General features: G+C 36.8%; 1 protein-coding gene across 1 annotated transcript in view; it reads right to left on the bottom strand.

Moving 5' to 3' along the window:
• Positions 1 to 12,693, bottom strand: part of PTH2R (parathyroid hormone 2 receptor) — a 500,002-nt gene extending 487,309 nt beyond the window's left edge. Inside the window, exon 1 of the mRNA XM_053690413.1 lies at positions 12,652 to 12,693. Within this exon, the coding sequence (XP_053546388.1) occupies positions 12,652 to 12,664 (13 nt within the window). The 5' untranslated portion in view covers positions 12,665 to 12,693. The remainder of the gene's footprint in view (positions 1 to 12,651) is intronic.
• Between the last annotated feature and the right edge of the window lie 4,335 nt (positions 12,694 to 17,028).

Genomic DNA, 17,028 nt, shown 5'->3' with positions numbered 1-17,028 from the left:
GGCTATAATTATCTAGCTTTTCTCAATATTTGTAACGATCTCTATTCTGATCTGTTAGTCTGTATTAAAAAGAGACAAATAAAACAAATTAAACCCTGTGTTTGTGTATTTCTCACTACCTACTGTTATGGTCAACAGAAGTGAGGTGGATCTGTTATATATATCCTAAAATGGAGTTTTAGAGTTCACAGGAGTTGTTATCTTTCTGTTACGTGAACCCGTTAGTTATGTGAACCCGTTAGTTATGGATACATTGAGAGTTTGGACCTTACTGTTCTTTCAGATGGAGTTATAAACTCAAGGTACTTGAGTGGTACATTAGATAAATGTGTGGGTGTCTTACTAAGGGTGGCTATTTCTCAAATATAAGCTGGGGTCTGATAATGATCAAGAAGATCTATTCTTATAGGTGACTTATGTTAGATGATCTAACATACATATTGTAACTATACTTGGATCCTTAGTTTACTTGTTGTGCTTTAGGATTTATCATTTTATTCTTCATTGGGCTATATTTATGGATCAGATTGTGAACGAGGGATCTACTAATGAGGGATTCATGTTCCATTCGAAAGTTCATAAGTAAATATCTAGGAGTTGTTGAATTAGATATTACTGAATGATTTCTTAAAAACTGTTTTCTAAATGGTTATTTTTGGTGTATGGATCTGTTGTCAGACATAATGTACTGTTGTTTATATCATCCTTTGTGTCCATTATATTTATACTGGTAAATTTCTATACTACAGTAATTATCTAACTGATATTTGGTTCTTGTCTTTATTATAGAGTTTTGTAAGTACCCTGATTAGATAGTGCAGGACAGATATTCTATTCTTTCTTAGTTCATCCTTGGTCTATTTCAGAAGGTAGATGTTTGGCAGTTATAGCTTTTAGTTAGATTGCTGACTGGGATGTATTCATTTCGAGGTCCACCTGGTGTGTATTTAACCAGGATGCTTCCTTATTCTGGACCTGGGAGATCAAAGTTGTGGTAACCATCTCAGTGGGCTTATACTATGGTCAAGGTACCAATTATGTCTTATATGGGAACTGTTATTTAATAGAAAGCAAGTGTGTTAGGTCTTCCTTATGATTTAGACCTTTGGGATAAAGACAGTCCATCAAAAAGATCCATCTTGACTCATTAAATAATAGTCTCTGTTCGTGGTTCCCTCCTCGCCAGTCTGCTTTTACCTTTTGGATTCCCAAAAAACTGAAGTCTTTTAGATTTCCCTTATGGGTTGTCGCAAAGTGTTTATAAAGTGGGGTATCCGTTCTACCTTTCTCGATGCATAGGATGTGTTCCCTAATCCTATCCTTAAGGGCTCTTGATGTTTGCCCTACATATTGCAACCCACAGGTGCAGGAGACTAGATAGATGATATTTTTATCGTTACATCTGATCAACTCTTTGATCCTATACTTCTCGTTCTTTTGGAAGGATGAAAAGGTGTCAGTCTTTCGACCATTCTTGCAAGCTTTACAGCTTGGACATGGATAGAATCCTTTAATGCTTTTCTTTTGGCAGTTTGTAACGTAGTTGGTATTCCCTTTTCTTGGAATGCTAGGAGCTAGCATAGTTTTCAAATTCCTAGTTTTCCTGTAAATGAATTTTGGTTGTGAGATCAGCTTTTCCCCAATCACGTCGTCCTCTTTAAGTATAGCCCAATGTTTCTTGATAATCCTTTCCAGGATGTATCTGTTCTCACAATATTCCGAAATCATGGGGACATCTATTATTATGTCATTCCAGATCTTTTTTGGTTTATTTTTGTAGCTCAGGAGGTTCTCTCTAATGATCTTGCCAACTTCTTTGATTTTTTCATCCAGGGATTCTTTATCATACCCCCTTTCTAAGAAGCGCTGTTTCAATAAGTTCACCTGTGTGGTCCATTTTTCGGTTGTTGAACAGTTTTTCCTCACCCTCAAAAATTGGCCCTTCGGTATGTTTGATTTCCAGGTAGGGTGATGGCAGCTTGTGTTGTGTATATAATTATTGCAGTCAACCTCCTTAAAGAAGGTTGACGTCTCGAGCTTGCCGTTCTTCACCTCAATCCTCAGATCCAAGAAGTCCAATTTCTCTTGGCTGTATTGGTGTGTGAACTTCAGATTTTTCTCGTTGTTGTTCATTATATCAATAGTATACAGCAGATCTTCCAATGAGCCACTCCAAATTATAAAAATGTCATCTATATATCTTGAATACTGGACCAGGTCCGCGCCAGCTGGGCATGAGTCCCAGAAGATGTTTTCCCATGCGCCCATATAAAGATTGGCATAGCTTGGCGCGAACCTGGTCCCCATTGCTGTGCCGCACAGTTGTTTATAAAACTGGTGGTTATTGCAGAAATAGTTATGATTCAAGATATAGTTGATACAGTCCAGTATGAAAATCCTCTGTTCGTCGGGTATTTCCTGATCTTTTTTTAAAAATGAGTTGACCGCCTCTATCCCAAGATTGTGTGGGATGCTGGTATATAGTGACGCAACGTCACATGTAGCCATTATGTAGTTGTCTTTCCAGGAGATTGTGTTTAGTAGTGACAGAACTTGTGTCGAATCCCTAAGATACGATGGTAATGATACTACATATTTCTGTAATATCTTGTCCACATACTCAGATAAATTGCTTGTCAAGGATCCTATCCCGGATATGATGGGCCTTCCCGGTGGATCTATCATAGACTTGTGGACTTTAGGTAGTTGGTAGAAGACAGGTGTTTTTGGGTATGATACTCTGATGTAGTTATATTCCCTTTCGCTGAGGATTCCCTCTGTTTTTGCTTCTCCAAGGAGGACCTCTAGTTCTTTCTTGAACCTTGCAACTGGATTGTTACAGAGTTTTTGATAGGTACTGGCATCACTCAAAATCCTCAGACATTCGTCCTCATATTTGGTCTTATCCATAATGACGATACCGCCACCTTTATCGGCTGGTTTGATGATTAATTGGTGATTCCTTTCTAGGTTTTTGATTGTCTCCAGTTGTGGTCTTGTTAGATTATGTCTAATATGGTTGCATTTTGATAGTTTCAGGTTCCTTATGTCTTGGCAGACATTCATTTCGAATGTCTCGATATGATTCCCTTTGCTGGTGATGGGGTAAAATGAAGACTTGGCCTTTAAGTCGGTATGTACAAACCGGTCATTGACATTAGTTATTTGAGATGTTGGATATGCCTCAATTGGAGATTTTAGGAAATGCCTTTTTAGGGTTAGCTTCCTAACCAGTTCCTTGGCACTTATAAAGGTTTGGAATTTGTCCATCTTTTTGGATGGGGCAAAGCTCAGTCCGTATGAGAGTACCTCTATTTCTTTTTCCGTCAGTGTGGTAGAACTCAGATTAAACAGTCCTTTAGTCGTTTTGTCGGTGCCATCACTAGTGGGGTTCTTGTTCTTGGAGCCTAGTACTGTTGCCTGATCTGGCTATATTAGGATTTATTTTACAGGTAAGTATTTATCTTTAAATAGGAATAATTTATTTAATAAGAGTTAATTAATTTCGTTAGATTAAAATTATATTTAATTTAGGGGGGTGTTAGTGTTAGGGTTAGACTTAGCTTTAGGGGTTAATACATTTATTAGAATAGCGGTGAGCTCCGGTCGGCAGATTAGGGGTTAATAATTGAAGTTAGGTGTCGGCGATGTTAGGGAGGGCAGATTAGGGGTTAATACTATTTATTATAGGGTTAGTGAGGCGGATTAGGGGTTAATAACTTTATTATAGTAGCGCTCAGGTCCGGTCGGCAGATTAGGGGTTAATAAGTGTAGGCAGGTGGAGGCGACATTGTGGGGGGGCAGATTAGGGGTTAATAAATATAATATAGGGGTCGGCGATGTTAGGGCAGCAGATTAGGGGTACATAGGGATAATGTAAGTAGCAGCGGTTTACGGAGCGGCAGATTAGGGGTTAATAATAATATACAGGGGTCAGCGATAGCGGGGGCGGCAGATTAGGGGTTAATAAGTGTAAGGTTAGGGGTGTTTAGACTCGGGGTACATGTTAGAGTGTTAGGTGCAGACGTAGGAAGGGTTACCGCATAGCAAACAATGGGGCTGCGTTAGGAGCTGAACACGGCTTTTTTGCAGGTGTTAGGTTTTTTTTCAGCTCAAACAGCCCCATTGTTTCCTATGGGAGAATCGTGCACGAGCACGTTTTTGAGGCTGGCCGCTTGCGTAAGCAACTCTGGTATCGAGAGTTGAAGCTGCGATAAAAATGCTCTACGCTCCTTTTTTGGAGCCTAACGCAGCCTTTATGTGGACTCTCAATACCAGAGTTATTTTTATGGTGCGGCCAGAAAAAAGCCGGCGTTAGTTTTTCGGGTCGTTACCGACAAAACTCCAAATCTAGCCATAAGTTACAAAAAATGAAAAATAAATGATCAAATATTTAAACTAATTACACCTAATGTAATAGCCCTAACAAAATAAAAAGCCCCCCCCAAAATATAAAAACCCCTTAGCCTACAATAAACTACCAATGGCCCTTAAAAGGGCCTTTTGCGGGGCATTGCCCCAAAGAAATCAGCTCTTTTACCTGTAAATAAAAATACAAATACCCCCCAACAGTAAAACCCACCACCCACATAACCAAGCCCCTTAAATAAAACTATATCTAAAAACCTAAGCTCCCCATTGCCCTGAAAAGGACATTTGGATGGGCATTGCCCTTAAAAGGGCATTTAGCTCTTTTTCCGCACAAAGTCCCTAATCTAAAATTAAAACCCACCCAATAAACCCTTAAAAAAACCTAACACTAAACCCCGAAGATCCACTTAGAGTTTTTGAAGACCTGACATCCATCCTCAATGAATCAGCAGAAGTCCTCAGCGAAGCTGGCAGAAGTCTTCATCCAAATGGGCCGAAGTCTTCATCCAAGCTGTCAGAAGTCTTCATCCATACGGCATCTTTTATCTTCATCCAACCGGAGCGGATCGGCTACATCTTCAAGACATCCGGCGCGGAGCATCCTCTTCAATCGACGTCTTCTTGAACAATCAAGTTTCTTTTAAATGAAGTCATCCAAGATGGCGATCCCTTAGATTCCCATTGGCTGATAGAATTCTATCAGCCAATCAGAATTAAGGTTGAAAAAATCCTATTGGCTGTTGCAATCAGCCAATAGGATTGAGCTTTCATCCTATTGGCTGATCCAATCAGTCTTTAGACCGCTGCTCCATAACTTGTGTTTCTGGCGAGTTTGAAGGCTTGCCAGAAACACGGGCCCTCAAGCGCCATACGGAGCTTGATAAATGGGCCCTTATGACTGTGTCTGTACATGCCAGATACACACCCCCTTGCAAGGTCCTGGGACTAGCATTTTGATTGGCTGCTTAAAGTCCCTTTACAATGGGATGTGGCTACTGAAGAAGTTTTGAGGTAAGCATCTTCCTTTTTTACACAGAGATGTTCAGGTGATATTTTTTTTGCCATCTTTGCACAACTATGCTGCATCACTTTCAAATAATTAAACATTTGGGTATTATATCCCTTTAAGAATCATCATCAATGACTTTTCAGTTTATTAGAAAACATTTTCTAATTTTTTTTTTCAGTTTTGAATCACTTGAAAACAAATTATGGCTTGTTTTGAATGCCTATCTTGGCTTATCATGTAATTCTTAAAATGTTTATAATTTTTGTTCATAGTTCATTTAAAATTTAAATATATGTGATCATTTACTGATTTAGTAGAAATTTTAACATATTTATGAAATCACAGTATGAAATATCAAAATGAAAATAAAATGATAATTACAAGCATCTTGATTTCATATTTTTAGTTAAGTAAAATTAACTTGCATTCAAACATTTGGGGCCAGATTACGAGTGGAGTGCAAAGTTGAAAGTAAACGTGATTGCTTGAGTGCAATTGAAGTTAACGCTCCTCAGGTTAGCAGGTCCTCAGAGATATGGTTAATTGTTTAGTGAAACAAAAAAGTGTAACAAAATACATCAAAAATACATTACACAATACAGTTACATGCATAATAACGTTATAACGGCTCAAAGATAAGAGATCTCAGGTGTTAGAAAAAAAAAAGCAGGGAAAGAGATTTGAGATGGACATACATACATACATATACATGTCTTAATGTGTATATATATATATATATATATATATATATATGTATATATATATGTATACAAATGTATTTATAGGTGTGTATATGTATTTATATATATACACATATAAATATATACATATGAACATATATATAGACATATAGCTATATGTGCATGGAGTCCCTTGTAGTTAAAAGGACATGAAACACAATGTTTGTCTTTTATGATTCAGATATAACATTTTAAACAACTTTCTAATTTACTTCTATTATCCAATTTGCTTAGTTCTCTTGATATCCTTTGCTGAAAGCATATCTAGATAGGCTCAGTAGCAGCTAAATTGGTGGCTGCACATAGATGCCTTGTGTGATTGGCTGACCCATGTGCATAGCTATTTATTCAATAAAGCGTATCTAAAGAATGAAGCAAAGTAGATAAATTAGATAAAATAATATGTAAATTGGGATGTATTACTATGTTATATTACTATGTTCTTGATCTTGATTGCCACTTGTTAACAGCAGACCAATGATACTCTAAATTCCATGAGGTCTCACTGTGGGAGTTAGCTATATACCCCGGCACAAGATCTGCAATATATACTTAGATACCTTTATATACCATGATTGTCGCTTGTAAACTGACAGACAATGATTATATATGAGGTCTGAACACTATATACCCCTCTACCTGGGGTGGCACATGGTGGATTGTTGTTATACCGTTATTGATACATAATTGCATTGACTTTGTCTTAAACTTAAGATTTCGTGACACACCACACAGTGATTGTTTACTGCTCTTTCGCCATATAATGTGATTTCCAGGGATGGGGTTCACTAATCCCTATGGAAGCTATAAACAATCCCATTTGACGTTGGTACTACCTATGTGGGTTTATTAATTACCTTATATTGTTTTAACATTAAGTAGTGCTGCAATATGCATGTACATATATTTCCACTTTAACAGGGCATTACACTACATGTAGGGCCAGTTGCCGGGTTCATTGCAGCCTCAAGTTTCTATGTTTTCCACATCTCTACTCCTACGGTGTGGATACTATATCTGTATATGTTTATAACATTAAGTATCGATAGACATACTGTCAATTACCAATATCTAGTAATTAACACACAGCTACATACAACTAACACTGGACTAATAATGGCAATATTGTGCTTATAGCATTTAGCCCACACCGCACACGTCACTAATCTATGCTAATTAGACATGCGGCTTTGAAACACTTAGAACGACGCACTCGGTAGATCTGTATACGGCGATCACACTGCTAATGGAATAGACTTACACAATCCAAGTGGGTATTTGTATATGATTTGATGTCGTTATTTATCTATTATCCAGAGTGGAAATATAGTGTCATACCGCACTTTGTCTACAGGGAGTGCAGAATTATTAGGCAAGTTGTATTTTTGAGGATTAATTTTATTATTGAACAACAACCATGTTCTCAATGAACCCAAAAAACTCATTAATATCAAAGCTGAATAGTTTTGGAAGTAGTTTTTAGTTTGTTTTTAGTTATAGCTATTTTAGGGGGATATCTGTGTGTGCAGGTGACTATTACTATGCATAATTATTAGGCAACTTAACAAAAAACAAATATATACCCATTTCAATTATTTATTTTTACCAGTGAAACCAATATAACATCTCAACATTCACAAATATACATTTCTGACATTCAAAAACAAAACAAAAACAAATCAGTGACCAATATAGCCACCTTTCTTTGCAAGGACACTCAAAAGCCTGCCATCCATGGATTCTGTCAGTGTTTTGATCTGTTCACCATCAACATTGCGTGCAGCAGCAACCACAGCCTCCCAGACACTGTTCAGAGAGGTGTACTGTTTTCCCTCCTTGTAAATCTCACATTTGATGATGGACCACAGGTTCTCAATGGGGTTCAGATCAGGTGAACAAGGAGGCCATGTCATTAGATTTTCTTCTTTTATACCCTTTCTTGCCAGCCACGCTGTGGAGTACTTGGACGCATGTGATGGAGCATTGTCCTGCATGAAAATCATGTTTTTCTTGAAGGATGCAGACTTCTTCCTGTACCACTGCTTGAAGAAGGTGTCTTCCAGAAACTGGCAGTAGGACTGGGAGTTGAGCTTGACTCCATCCTCAACCCGAAAAGGCGCCACAAGCTCATCTTTGATGATACCAGCCCAAACCAGTACTCCACCTCCACCTTGCTGGCGTCTGAGTCGGACTGGAGCTCTCTGCCCTTTACCAATCCAGCCACGGGCCCATCCATCTGGCCCATCAAGACTCACTCTCATTTCATCAGTCCATAAAACCTTAGAAAAATCAGTCTTGAGATATTTCTTGGCCCAGTCTTGACGTTTCAGCTTGTGTGTCTTGTTCAGTGGTGGTCGTCTTTCAGCCTTTCTTACCTTGGCCATGTCTCTGAGTATTGCACACCTTGTGCTTTTGGGCACTCCAGTGATGTTGCAGCTCTGAAATATGGCCAAACTGGTGGCAAGTGGCATCTTGGCAGCTGCACGCTTGACTTTTCTCAGTTCATGGGCAGTTATTTTGCACCTTGGTTTTTCCACACGCTTCTTGCGACCCTGTTGACTATTTTGAATGAAACGCTTGATTGTTCGATGATCACGCTTCAGAAGCTTTGCAATTTTAAGAGTGCTGCATCCCTCTGCAAGATATCTCACTATTTTTGACTTTTCTGAGCCTGTCAAGTCCTTCTTTTGACCCATTTTGCCAAAGGAAAGGAAGTTGCCTAATAATTATGCACACCTGATATAGGGTGTTGATGTCATTAGACCACACCCCTTCTCATTACAGAGATGCACATCACCTAATATGCTTAATTGGTAGTAGACTTTCGAGCCTATACAGCTTGGAGTAAGACAACATGCATAAAGAGGATGATGTGGTCAAAATACTCATTTGCCTAATAATTCTGCACTCCCTGTATTCACCCTTGCTATGTTATGATGGCCAATAGACTTACGCTTAAACGGTTTTCTATCTGTTCTTTTATGAAGCTTTGTTATGTGTGAGGATATGATTTAACACTATACACCTATCCTCGTTAGGCTTTGCGATATATGGCAATATTGACTAGTGATAAGATCGTGTTTATGGTGCTATTGTTACTGATCCTCAGGTTGCAATATGACATTAGTAATAGGAATGTATTCTATAGTAGTGTATGATGTTTTCGTTTTTTCACTATACACAAGAATGGAACAGCTAGCATATGTTGTGTTTGGGGATACAGCATATTTATATATTGATGTTTTTTAATTTAATCTATTGCTTTAATTTAATATATTGTTTCTATTGGTATCTAGGTAAACAGGTGGTTGCGACAACTGTTTTTGGCGCAATTTTTTGCACTATCTGATGGGAGGGGCTTATTAGGTTTAAAAGTCACTATTTTTTTGCACTGCATTTGGTCTGAGGAAGAGGTCTGCAAACCCCGAAACATCACCATAAAATAAATAAGTATATTCTATATCTAAATCCAGTGAGTGCAGTCCTTTATTGAAGGAACCTGTGGATATTCTGACTTAGGCACCCTGGTTGATGACCTTATTAAATTGTGAGTGGAGATACGCATGGGAGATTTATATATATATATATATATATATATATATATATATATATAAAATCAGTAAGAGAAGCGCACTCCAATACAATAGTTTCACTTTTGTCTGAGAACGGACCATTTTAGCCTGAAAACTTTCACAATAAACAAGTGACAAATTTGCAAAAATATTCCTATTGGAATGTGCTTCTCTTACTGATTATATTTACTTTTTGCTGCACCCTGGGTTGCTGATATCGTAAGTTGGGAGTGCGATCTGTCTGGATGTTGTGTGTGTGTGTGTATATATATATATGTATATATATAAATTAGAGTCAATGGGAAAGGCACTCCATATATAATGTAGCAACTTCCAGGGTGCACTTCAAAAATCATCAAATATGCATATGGAAAAAAGGCACTCACTGGTTCAAAGTAAAATATAACATTTAATAGTTTAAGTTAAAAATGCATGACGTTTCGGAGGCATTACACCCCCTTTCTCAAATGCATGATACAAACAGTTTGAATATACAAAAAGCAGTATAACACATACAATACCCCATCACCTTAAATACCCCATTGGCTTCTGATGGCGCCAAGCCGCAACCGCGGCTTGCATGGTGCAGAACCGGAAGTTATGTGACCGGAAATTACGTCATCTACGTGAACCACGTGGTGACGCCGGTTACCATGGTGACAACTGTTTGTTGTCTTACGATATACACAGACAATGAGGAAGTGTCAATCAAATAGAATACAAGTACTCAACTTGAACACGACAAAAAATCCTCTTGTCAATGCCATAAAGTGCCATAGAATACTGCAGTGAGCCACAAATCAGAATGCCAACATATTAAAAACAACAAAGGTAATCGATCATAGGTGACCGAATGTAATATAAAACCATGATAATGGTGGACATACAATAACTTTTTAATTATACACTAAGTTTGTTTAGCTGATGGTGGACATATATGCGATACCACATTACCATCAATGATCAAATATATGAGAGATGGGAAAAAATCATCATCAACCATCCCAGATCTTGGATAATAAACAATATATACACACATGTCCACAACCAGTCAATTTGTGTATTCTCAGTGTCTCCTGGAATATGGCAGAAAGTACCTGAGGACTTATGGACTAAAAGTGATAAAAAGTCATATTTTAAAAGTCATTGAAAATGGATATGATTTAAGATTTAAGATAGAATGAACAGTTATAATCCATATAGAGAGGTGAGATCAGCTCGCAATATAAAATGGCGAGAAATCCAGCATGGTGTTTAATCCCCTAGGTGCTATGGTATCCAAAGTGTAAATCCATCTTGTCTCCATTCTTAGAAGTTGATTGCCCCTGTCACCTCCCCTTGTCAACGGTGGTACTTGGTCAATCAGCATGGTTTTTAAACTTGATACACCATGTTTATGTCTGGCGAAATGGCGTGCTACTGGCTGATCAGAGTCGACATTTTTGATGGCTTCCCTGATCGCGCAGCGATGATTGGCCATACGCTCCCGAAATGTAGTGACCGTTTTCCCTATATAGACAAGGGAACAGGGGCAAATCAGCATGTAAATCACATGGGTACTCATGCATGAAAGTCTGTGTTTGATTTTATAGCGCTTGTTAGTATGTGGGTGCTGGAAAGTGTCACCTTTAAGCATGCTGTCACATGTGACACACTCACCACATTTAAAGCAGCCTTTTTTGTTGGATTTCAGCCAAGTAGCATTCTCATAGCACCTAGTTGGATCCGTTTTCACTAGCAAGTCCCGCAAGTTTTTTGCTCTTCGGTATACCATTCTAGGATGTTGTTGTTTCACGAATGGTAAAGACTTGTCTGAGTGCACCAAATCCCAATGTTTAGAAATTGCTCCAGAAACTTTTTGGTGCATTGGATCAAATGTAGTTATAAAGTTGATCTTCTTCTCTGAATTGTTTATGTCTTTTGTTCTGATCACGTTGTCCTCAAATCGTTTTATGGCTTCTTCCTTAATGTCCATAACCATCTTTCTATCATATCCATGTACAATCAATTTATCTGACATCTCATTTAGTTGTGTTGTTCTATTTTGTGCCTCAATGTTGTTGCGCAGAACCCGAGTGAGCTGGGAGGGGGTGTAATGCCTCCGAAACGTCATGCATTTTTAACTTAAACTATTAAATGTTATATTTTACTTTGAACCAGTGAGTGCCTTTTTTATTGTACCAAAATACCATCAGACATATGTAGAAATATGTATTTATGAATAAATAGAACATATTCTGCTATGTGCAGAACACTGGAATGTTAAATATTCATATTTTCATGTCAGGTTAGAGCAAATGCGAATATGTGATTGTGTTTGCATGTGAGTGGGGTGTTTTTTTCCCACTTTTTTTTCTCCATTGACTTCTATGGGGGAATAGGTTATCGAGCGCGTGATATTCTAAGTTTGGCTATTTGCGCACATCTGGTTAGTGCGAGTGCGATAACGGTTTACTTTCAACTCATGATACGAGCACAAAAAGATTACATCTAGCACAATTAGCGATCTAGTGAAAGCGCTAAATAGTGCTCCACTCAAATCTGGCCCTTAGTAGTCAACATCAACACTGAATCAGTTTGTTACATATTTTACTTTTACATGGGAAGTTGTCCTTACCCCACCTGTAAAAATCCTGCTTCCTTTAGATTTTTACATGTTTTACCCAATTTAAGAAACCTTTCATTATTTCACATTCATAATTCATGTTTATTAACTATATCAAATGGTGGTGCATCATCTGAATGCCTTAGAATACATTAACAAAAACAACCCAAGTTAAATGCATTTTCACAAGAAAAAAAAAAAAAAAAGAAAAACTCTAACGTGTTGGAACTATGACCAAAAAGGTTAATTTCACTTAGCTGCAATAAAATCTATAACATAGTATTTATTTAATTGCAGTAATGATTTTGACTCTTCTAGTTGTAAAAAGCTATATGTAGTTACTTAGTACTTAACCTTCTTCTTGCATCTGGGCTGTGATATTTAGTTCACACTGCACTCGAGCTTGCCCGAGGAGATAAATTTGCTCTTCCATGGTAACCGTATCATCAGAATCAACCTGAATGGGTATAGTTTAGAAAGAAAAAAAGCAGTAAGATTATGCAGTTCATGATATCCAGTTATAACACAAAACATAAAATTGTGTCCTTTTTTAAATCCAGGCTTTTATCAAATTTTAAACAACTACTAAACAATGTTGGTAAAACTGTGGTGAAAATTGTAGGAAATTGGTTGCCTTAAAGTTTTGTTTATACATTATAAAAGCATTGGCCTTTAAAAGAAAAAAGTAAATGCAAGTATAAATAGTTTTAATATACATAGTAATAATACTTTATAAAAACATTTTAAGCACTGTTGATTAATGTCTCCATAATTCTCAGTGAAGAAACTGTATACATAGTGCCTTGAGATAAGAAATACAATCATATAATTGAAATATGTATCTATTAATCTATCTATCTATCTATCTATCTATCTATCTATCTATCTATCTATCTATCTATCTATCTATCTACCTTACTGTCTGACTGTCTGTCTATCTGCCTGTTTGTCTAGCTATCTGTCTACCTATCTATCTGTTTACCTTTCTATCTTTAAGTATAGTTATTTATTTATCTGCCCATTCATCCAACTGTACAACCCTCTACCATTCTCCTTGCCTCTGCCTATTTTTGTATAAAAATGTATATGCATATACTCTATGGGGCCGAAATATCAATGTGCGGGCGGACATGATCAGCTATAGCAAATCATGTCCGCTGCACATCAATAAATGCCGACAGCATACACTGTCGGTATTTACCATTGCACAAGCAATTCACTAGAAATGTTTGTGTAATGCCCCCCCCCCCTACACATTCGCTAGCCGCTAGCAGGGGGTGTCAATTAACCCGATAATATGCGATCGGGCAAATTGCTGTCCGCCGCTCAGAGGTGGTGGGTGAGTTAAGGAGCAGCGGTCTTAAGACCGCTGCTTCTTAACTCCTGTTTCCGGCAAGCCTGAAGGCTCCCGCAGAAATAGATGCATTGGGGCCGATTGACGTTTTGATATATCGGCCCCTATGAGTTAGTGGATATTGTTATCAGTGAAAAAGCAAACTGACGTGTGTGTATATATATATATATATATATATATATCCATGCAGTTGCTTATATTAATGGAATCTTCAGTTGATTATATTAATGGAATCTTTATTGCTACATATACTGTTGCATTTTGTTAAGATATATGCCAAAATTGCTTAGGTACATGAGGCATTTAGAAATTGTAGTTACACAATAGCCACACCCAACACGTCATGCCAATGGGTATCACGGGACTACATAGACCGCATTGTTTCTGCTTACTATTGTATCTGAGTAGTTAAAGTGATAGTAAATCCTAGCATTTCTGAAATGCTAGGATTTACTATTGGAACAAATAAAGGGGACTTCATGCTGAAAGCTCCTATATTTGTTCAAAGTGATCGCCTTCACTGAGCTGCTAAGTCAGTCCACCGGCAGAATGCTATCTTCGCTATCTGGCAGATAGGTGACGGCATCACCTTTTTACCTAATAGCATTGAGGAAATCCTGCATGTACTGTTAGGGGTACTTTGTATTTTATTTTGTAAAAGAGCTGCTAAGCTTAGGGCAATGTCCTACAAAAGGCCATTTTAAGGGCTATTGGTAGTTTATTTATAGATTAGGGGGTTTTGTTATTTTGGGGTGGGCTTTTTTATTTTTAACGGGGTATGAAATTAGCAATATCTTTTTTTTTTTTTTGATAATTTTAATTTATTTTGTTTAATTTTAGATTTTGTTATTGTTTGCAATGTTATTATTTTTTGTTTTGTTTTGTAGTGCGATTTTTAATTTTGTAATATAGATTTTTTTTGATTTTTTTAATCTTTTACTTTTTTTAAATAGTAATGTCAGGTTTATTTATAGTTTAAGCTTATTTTTTTTTTATTTCACAGGTAAGTTTTTTTTATTATTTTAAGGTAGTTATATTGTAACTTTAATTTAAAGCTAGGGGTTGTTAGGTTTGGGGTTAAAAGTTTAATTTAGTTTATCGCGATGTGGGGGGCCGGCGGTTTAGGGATTAATAGGTTTATTTAGGGAGTCACAATGTGGGGGGTCGGCAGTTTAGAGGTTAATAGCTTTATTTAGTGTTGGTGTTGTGGGGGGACGGTGGTTTAAGGGTTATTAGACTAGGAGTCTATGTTAGGATGTTAGCTTTTTTAACAACTTTCTTTTCTCCATAGACTTCAATGGAGAATGCATTAATGTGATCGCCATTTCGCAATCACAGGTTTTTTTCCTACATTTTTTCTCCATTGACCTTTATGGGGGAAAACATGCATGAGCACGCAAAGTCAAAACTTTTTTTTGTGCAGTATGGGGCTTACTGCACCATACCACCTGACGAAAGAAAGTTTTAGGGTAACTTGATATACCGGCGGTATAGAAATAACGGTACGGACCCATTTTGCACAGTGTGTATGCTACGGCTATACCGCACAACTTGTAATCTGGGACATATTGCTTTACAATTATCATGATGTATACAACAATTTAATTAAGGTAAATGAATAGTGTAAACAGTAATCAAGTAAATAAATAGCTCACATCATTATTAAGAATCAAAAACACATTTAAAAGTTCAAACGTGTAAATAAGAATCATTCACACTTTTCTCTCTTAATTTAAAGACCCTTCAATATAAACATCAATACATCAACTAAAAGGTGCACAAATGGATGCTTACAAGAAATAAATACTCATTTACCTAAAACATTAATTATAATGTAACATTTTTGCGTTTAAGGATTAGCAAAAAGCAAGACATAAACATATCTTCAACTACTTTGTATTTAACCTTTAGACAGACATCATAGAAAGTGAAGAGGTAATCACTGCTTTTTTTGACTTGTAGGTTAATTCAGCTGGCTCTCAGCAGGTTTTAATGTAACAAATGCACAAAATAACAATTTAATTGAGTAGATGACCATATTAGTTTGTCAATTCATTTATAGCCATTAGTCACTTTGATATATTTTACCTTCTATTTTATATACATGAAAAGAAATGTGTTGTGAAACTACACATTACAGATTTATTATTATATTTAAAAAGTTGCAAAATCTAGTATAGCTCAGAATGGCTCATTCTTCTGGAAAAGAGGGTTGAAGACAGCTGAAACAGACATTGACTAGGTTAGTGTAGTCTGAAGGTATAGAAAGACAGAAAGTAAAGTCAATGGGGCTGATTTATCATGTCCGCACGACATTGATAAATGCCGACAGCATGCACTGTCGACATTTATCATTGTACAAGCATTTTGTGTGAAAGCACTGATAATAGTAATAATAGTAGATAATAGTTGATATTAGTAGCTTTTAAATGAAGAGAAAATAAATAGATCTAAAACAGATGGTGTACAAAAGATGGCTCACTTGGTGCATGTGTCAACCACAGGCAGGTCTGTAACTGGTATACTCATAGGCAGGACTATAAAAAGCTGTGAAACGTAGGCCTTAGTAAGGAAGAGAAATTTAATAAAGATTCACAACAAATTAATAATTCCACAAACAGGAGCAATAACATTCAAATTAGAAACATAGAGAATGATAAGCAAAATGTATAAAGTAAGTGTAATGCTTTGTGATTACTTATTGCTAGCAATAGTATAGTTGATTCCTGAAGGCAGATAGACTTTGTTTTAAAGACCGTAGATATATATAACAAATATACAAAATCAAAAAAAGTGGTTCTCACACACAAAGTTAAAAATAATGTAAAAATAAAATGATGATAGTGAACCTTACACTAAAATAATACAGACCAAACAAACCAATCTGTAAATGAGTAAATTAACACAGTCCTTGACAGTCTTAAATGAAGATATTCCATCAAGTGTTCCTCTAGGAGAAAAAAGAAAACAGGACCATAGTGTAATACTGCTTTAACCCCTCTCACAAATTTAACACATGAGCCATTTTACTCACATATATCAGAGCCTCAACAGCTCTGAGCATATTGCTTTATACAAAAAACTCCACAGTTACTGGTTACAAAAGTAACAATTCCTTTATTGCTAAAACAAAGTGATAGGCTTATTAATTGTTTAGGGTATGCAGCACATCTAAACAAGAACACCAACAGCGTGATAAAATCTGTATAAGCAAAACAGCTTGCTCCACACACTGTTAACTTAGTGCCGTGAGATAAGTTCCACCCTTCCTGGTGATCAGTCAACTATTTTTATCACTCATGCACTAACACCGCTGGGTGTAAACTTTTAACATGGGTGGGTTAGCGTGCAATTTGTAAGTTGAAAGTAAAACGTTA

Source organism: Bombina bombina, chromosome 1 (genome assembly GCF_027579735.1).
Source record: "Bombina bombina isolate aBomBom1 chromosome 1, aBomBom1.pri, whole genome shotgun sequence".
Taxonomy (NCBI): Eukaryota; Metazoa; Chordata; class Amphibia; order Anura; family Bombinatoridae; genus Bombina; species Bombina bombina.
Note: the sequence above shows the minus strand (reverse complement) of the source record. Positions and strands in the feature narration are given on the sequence as shown.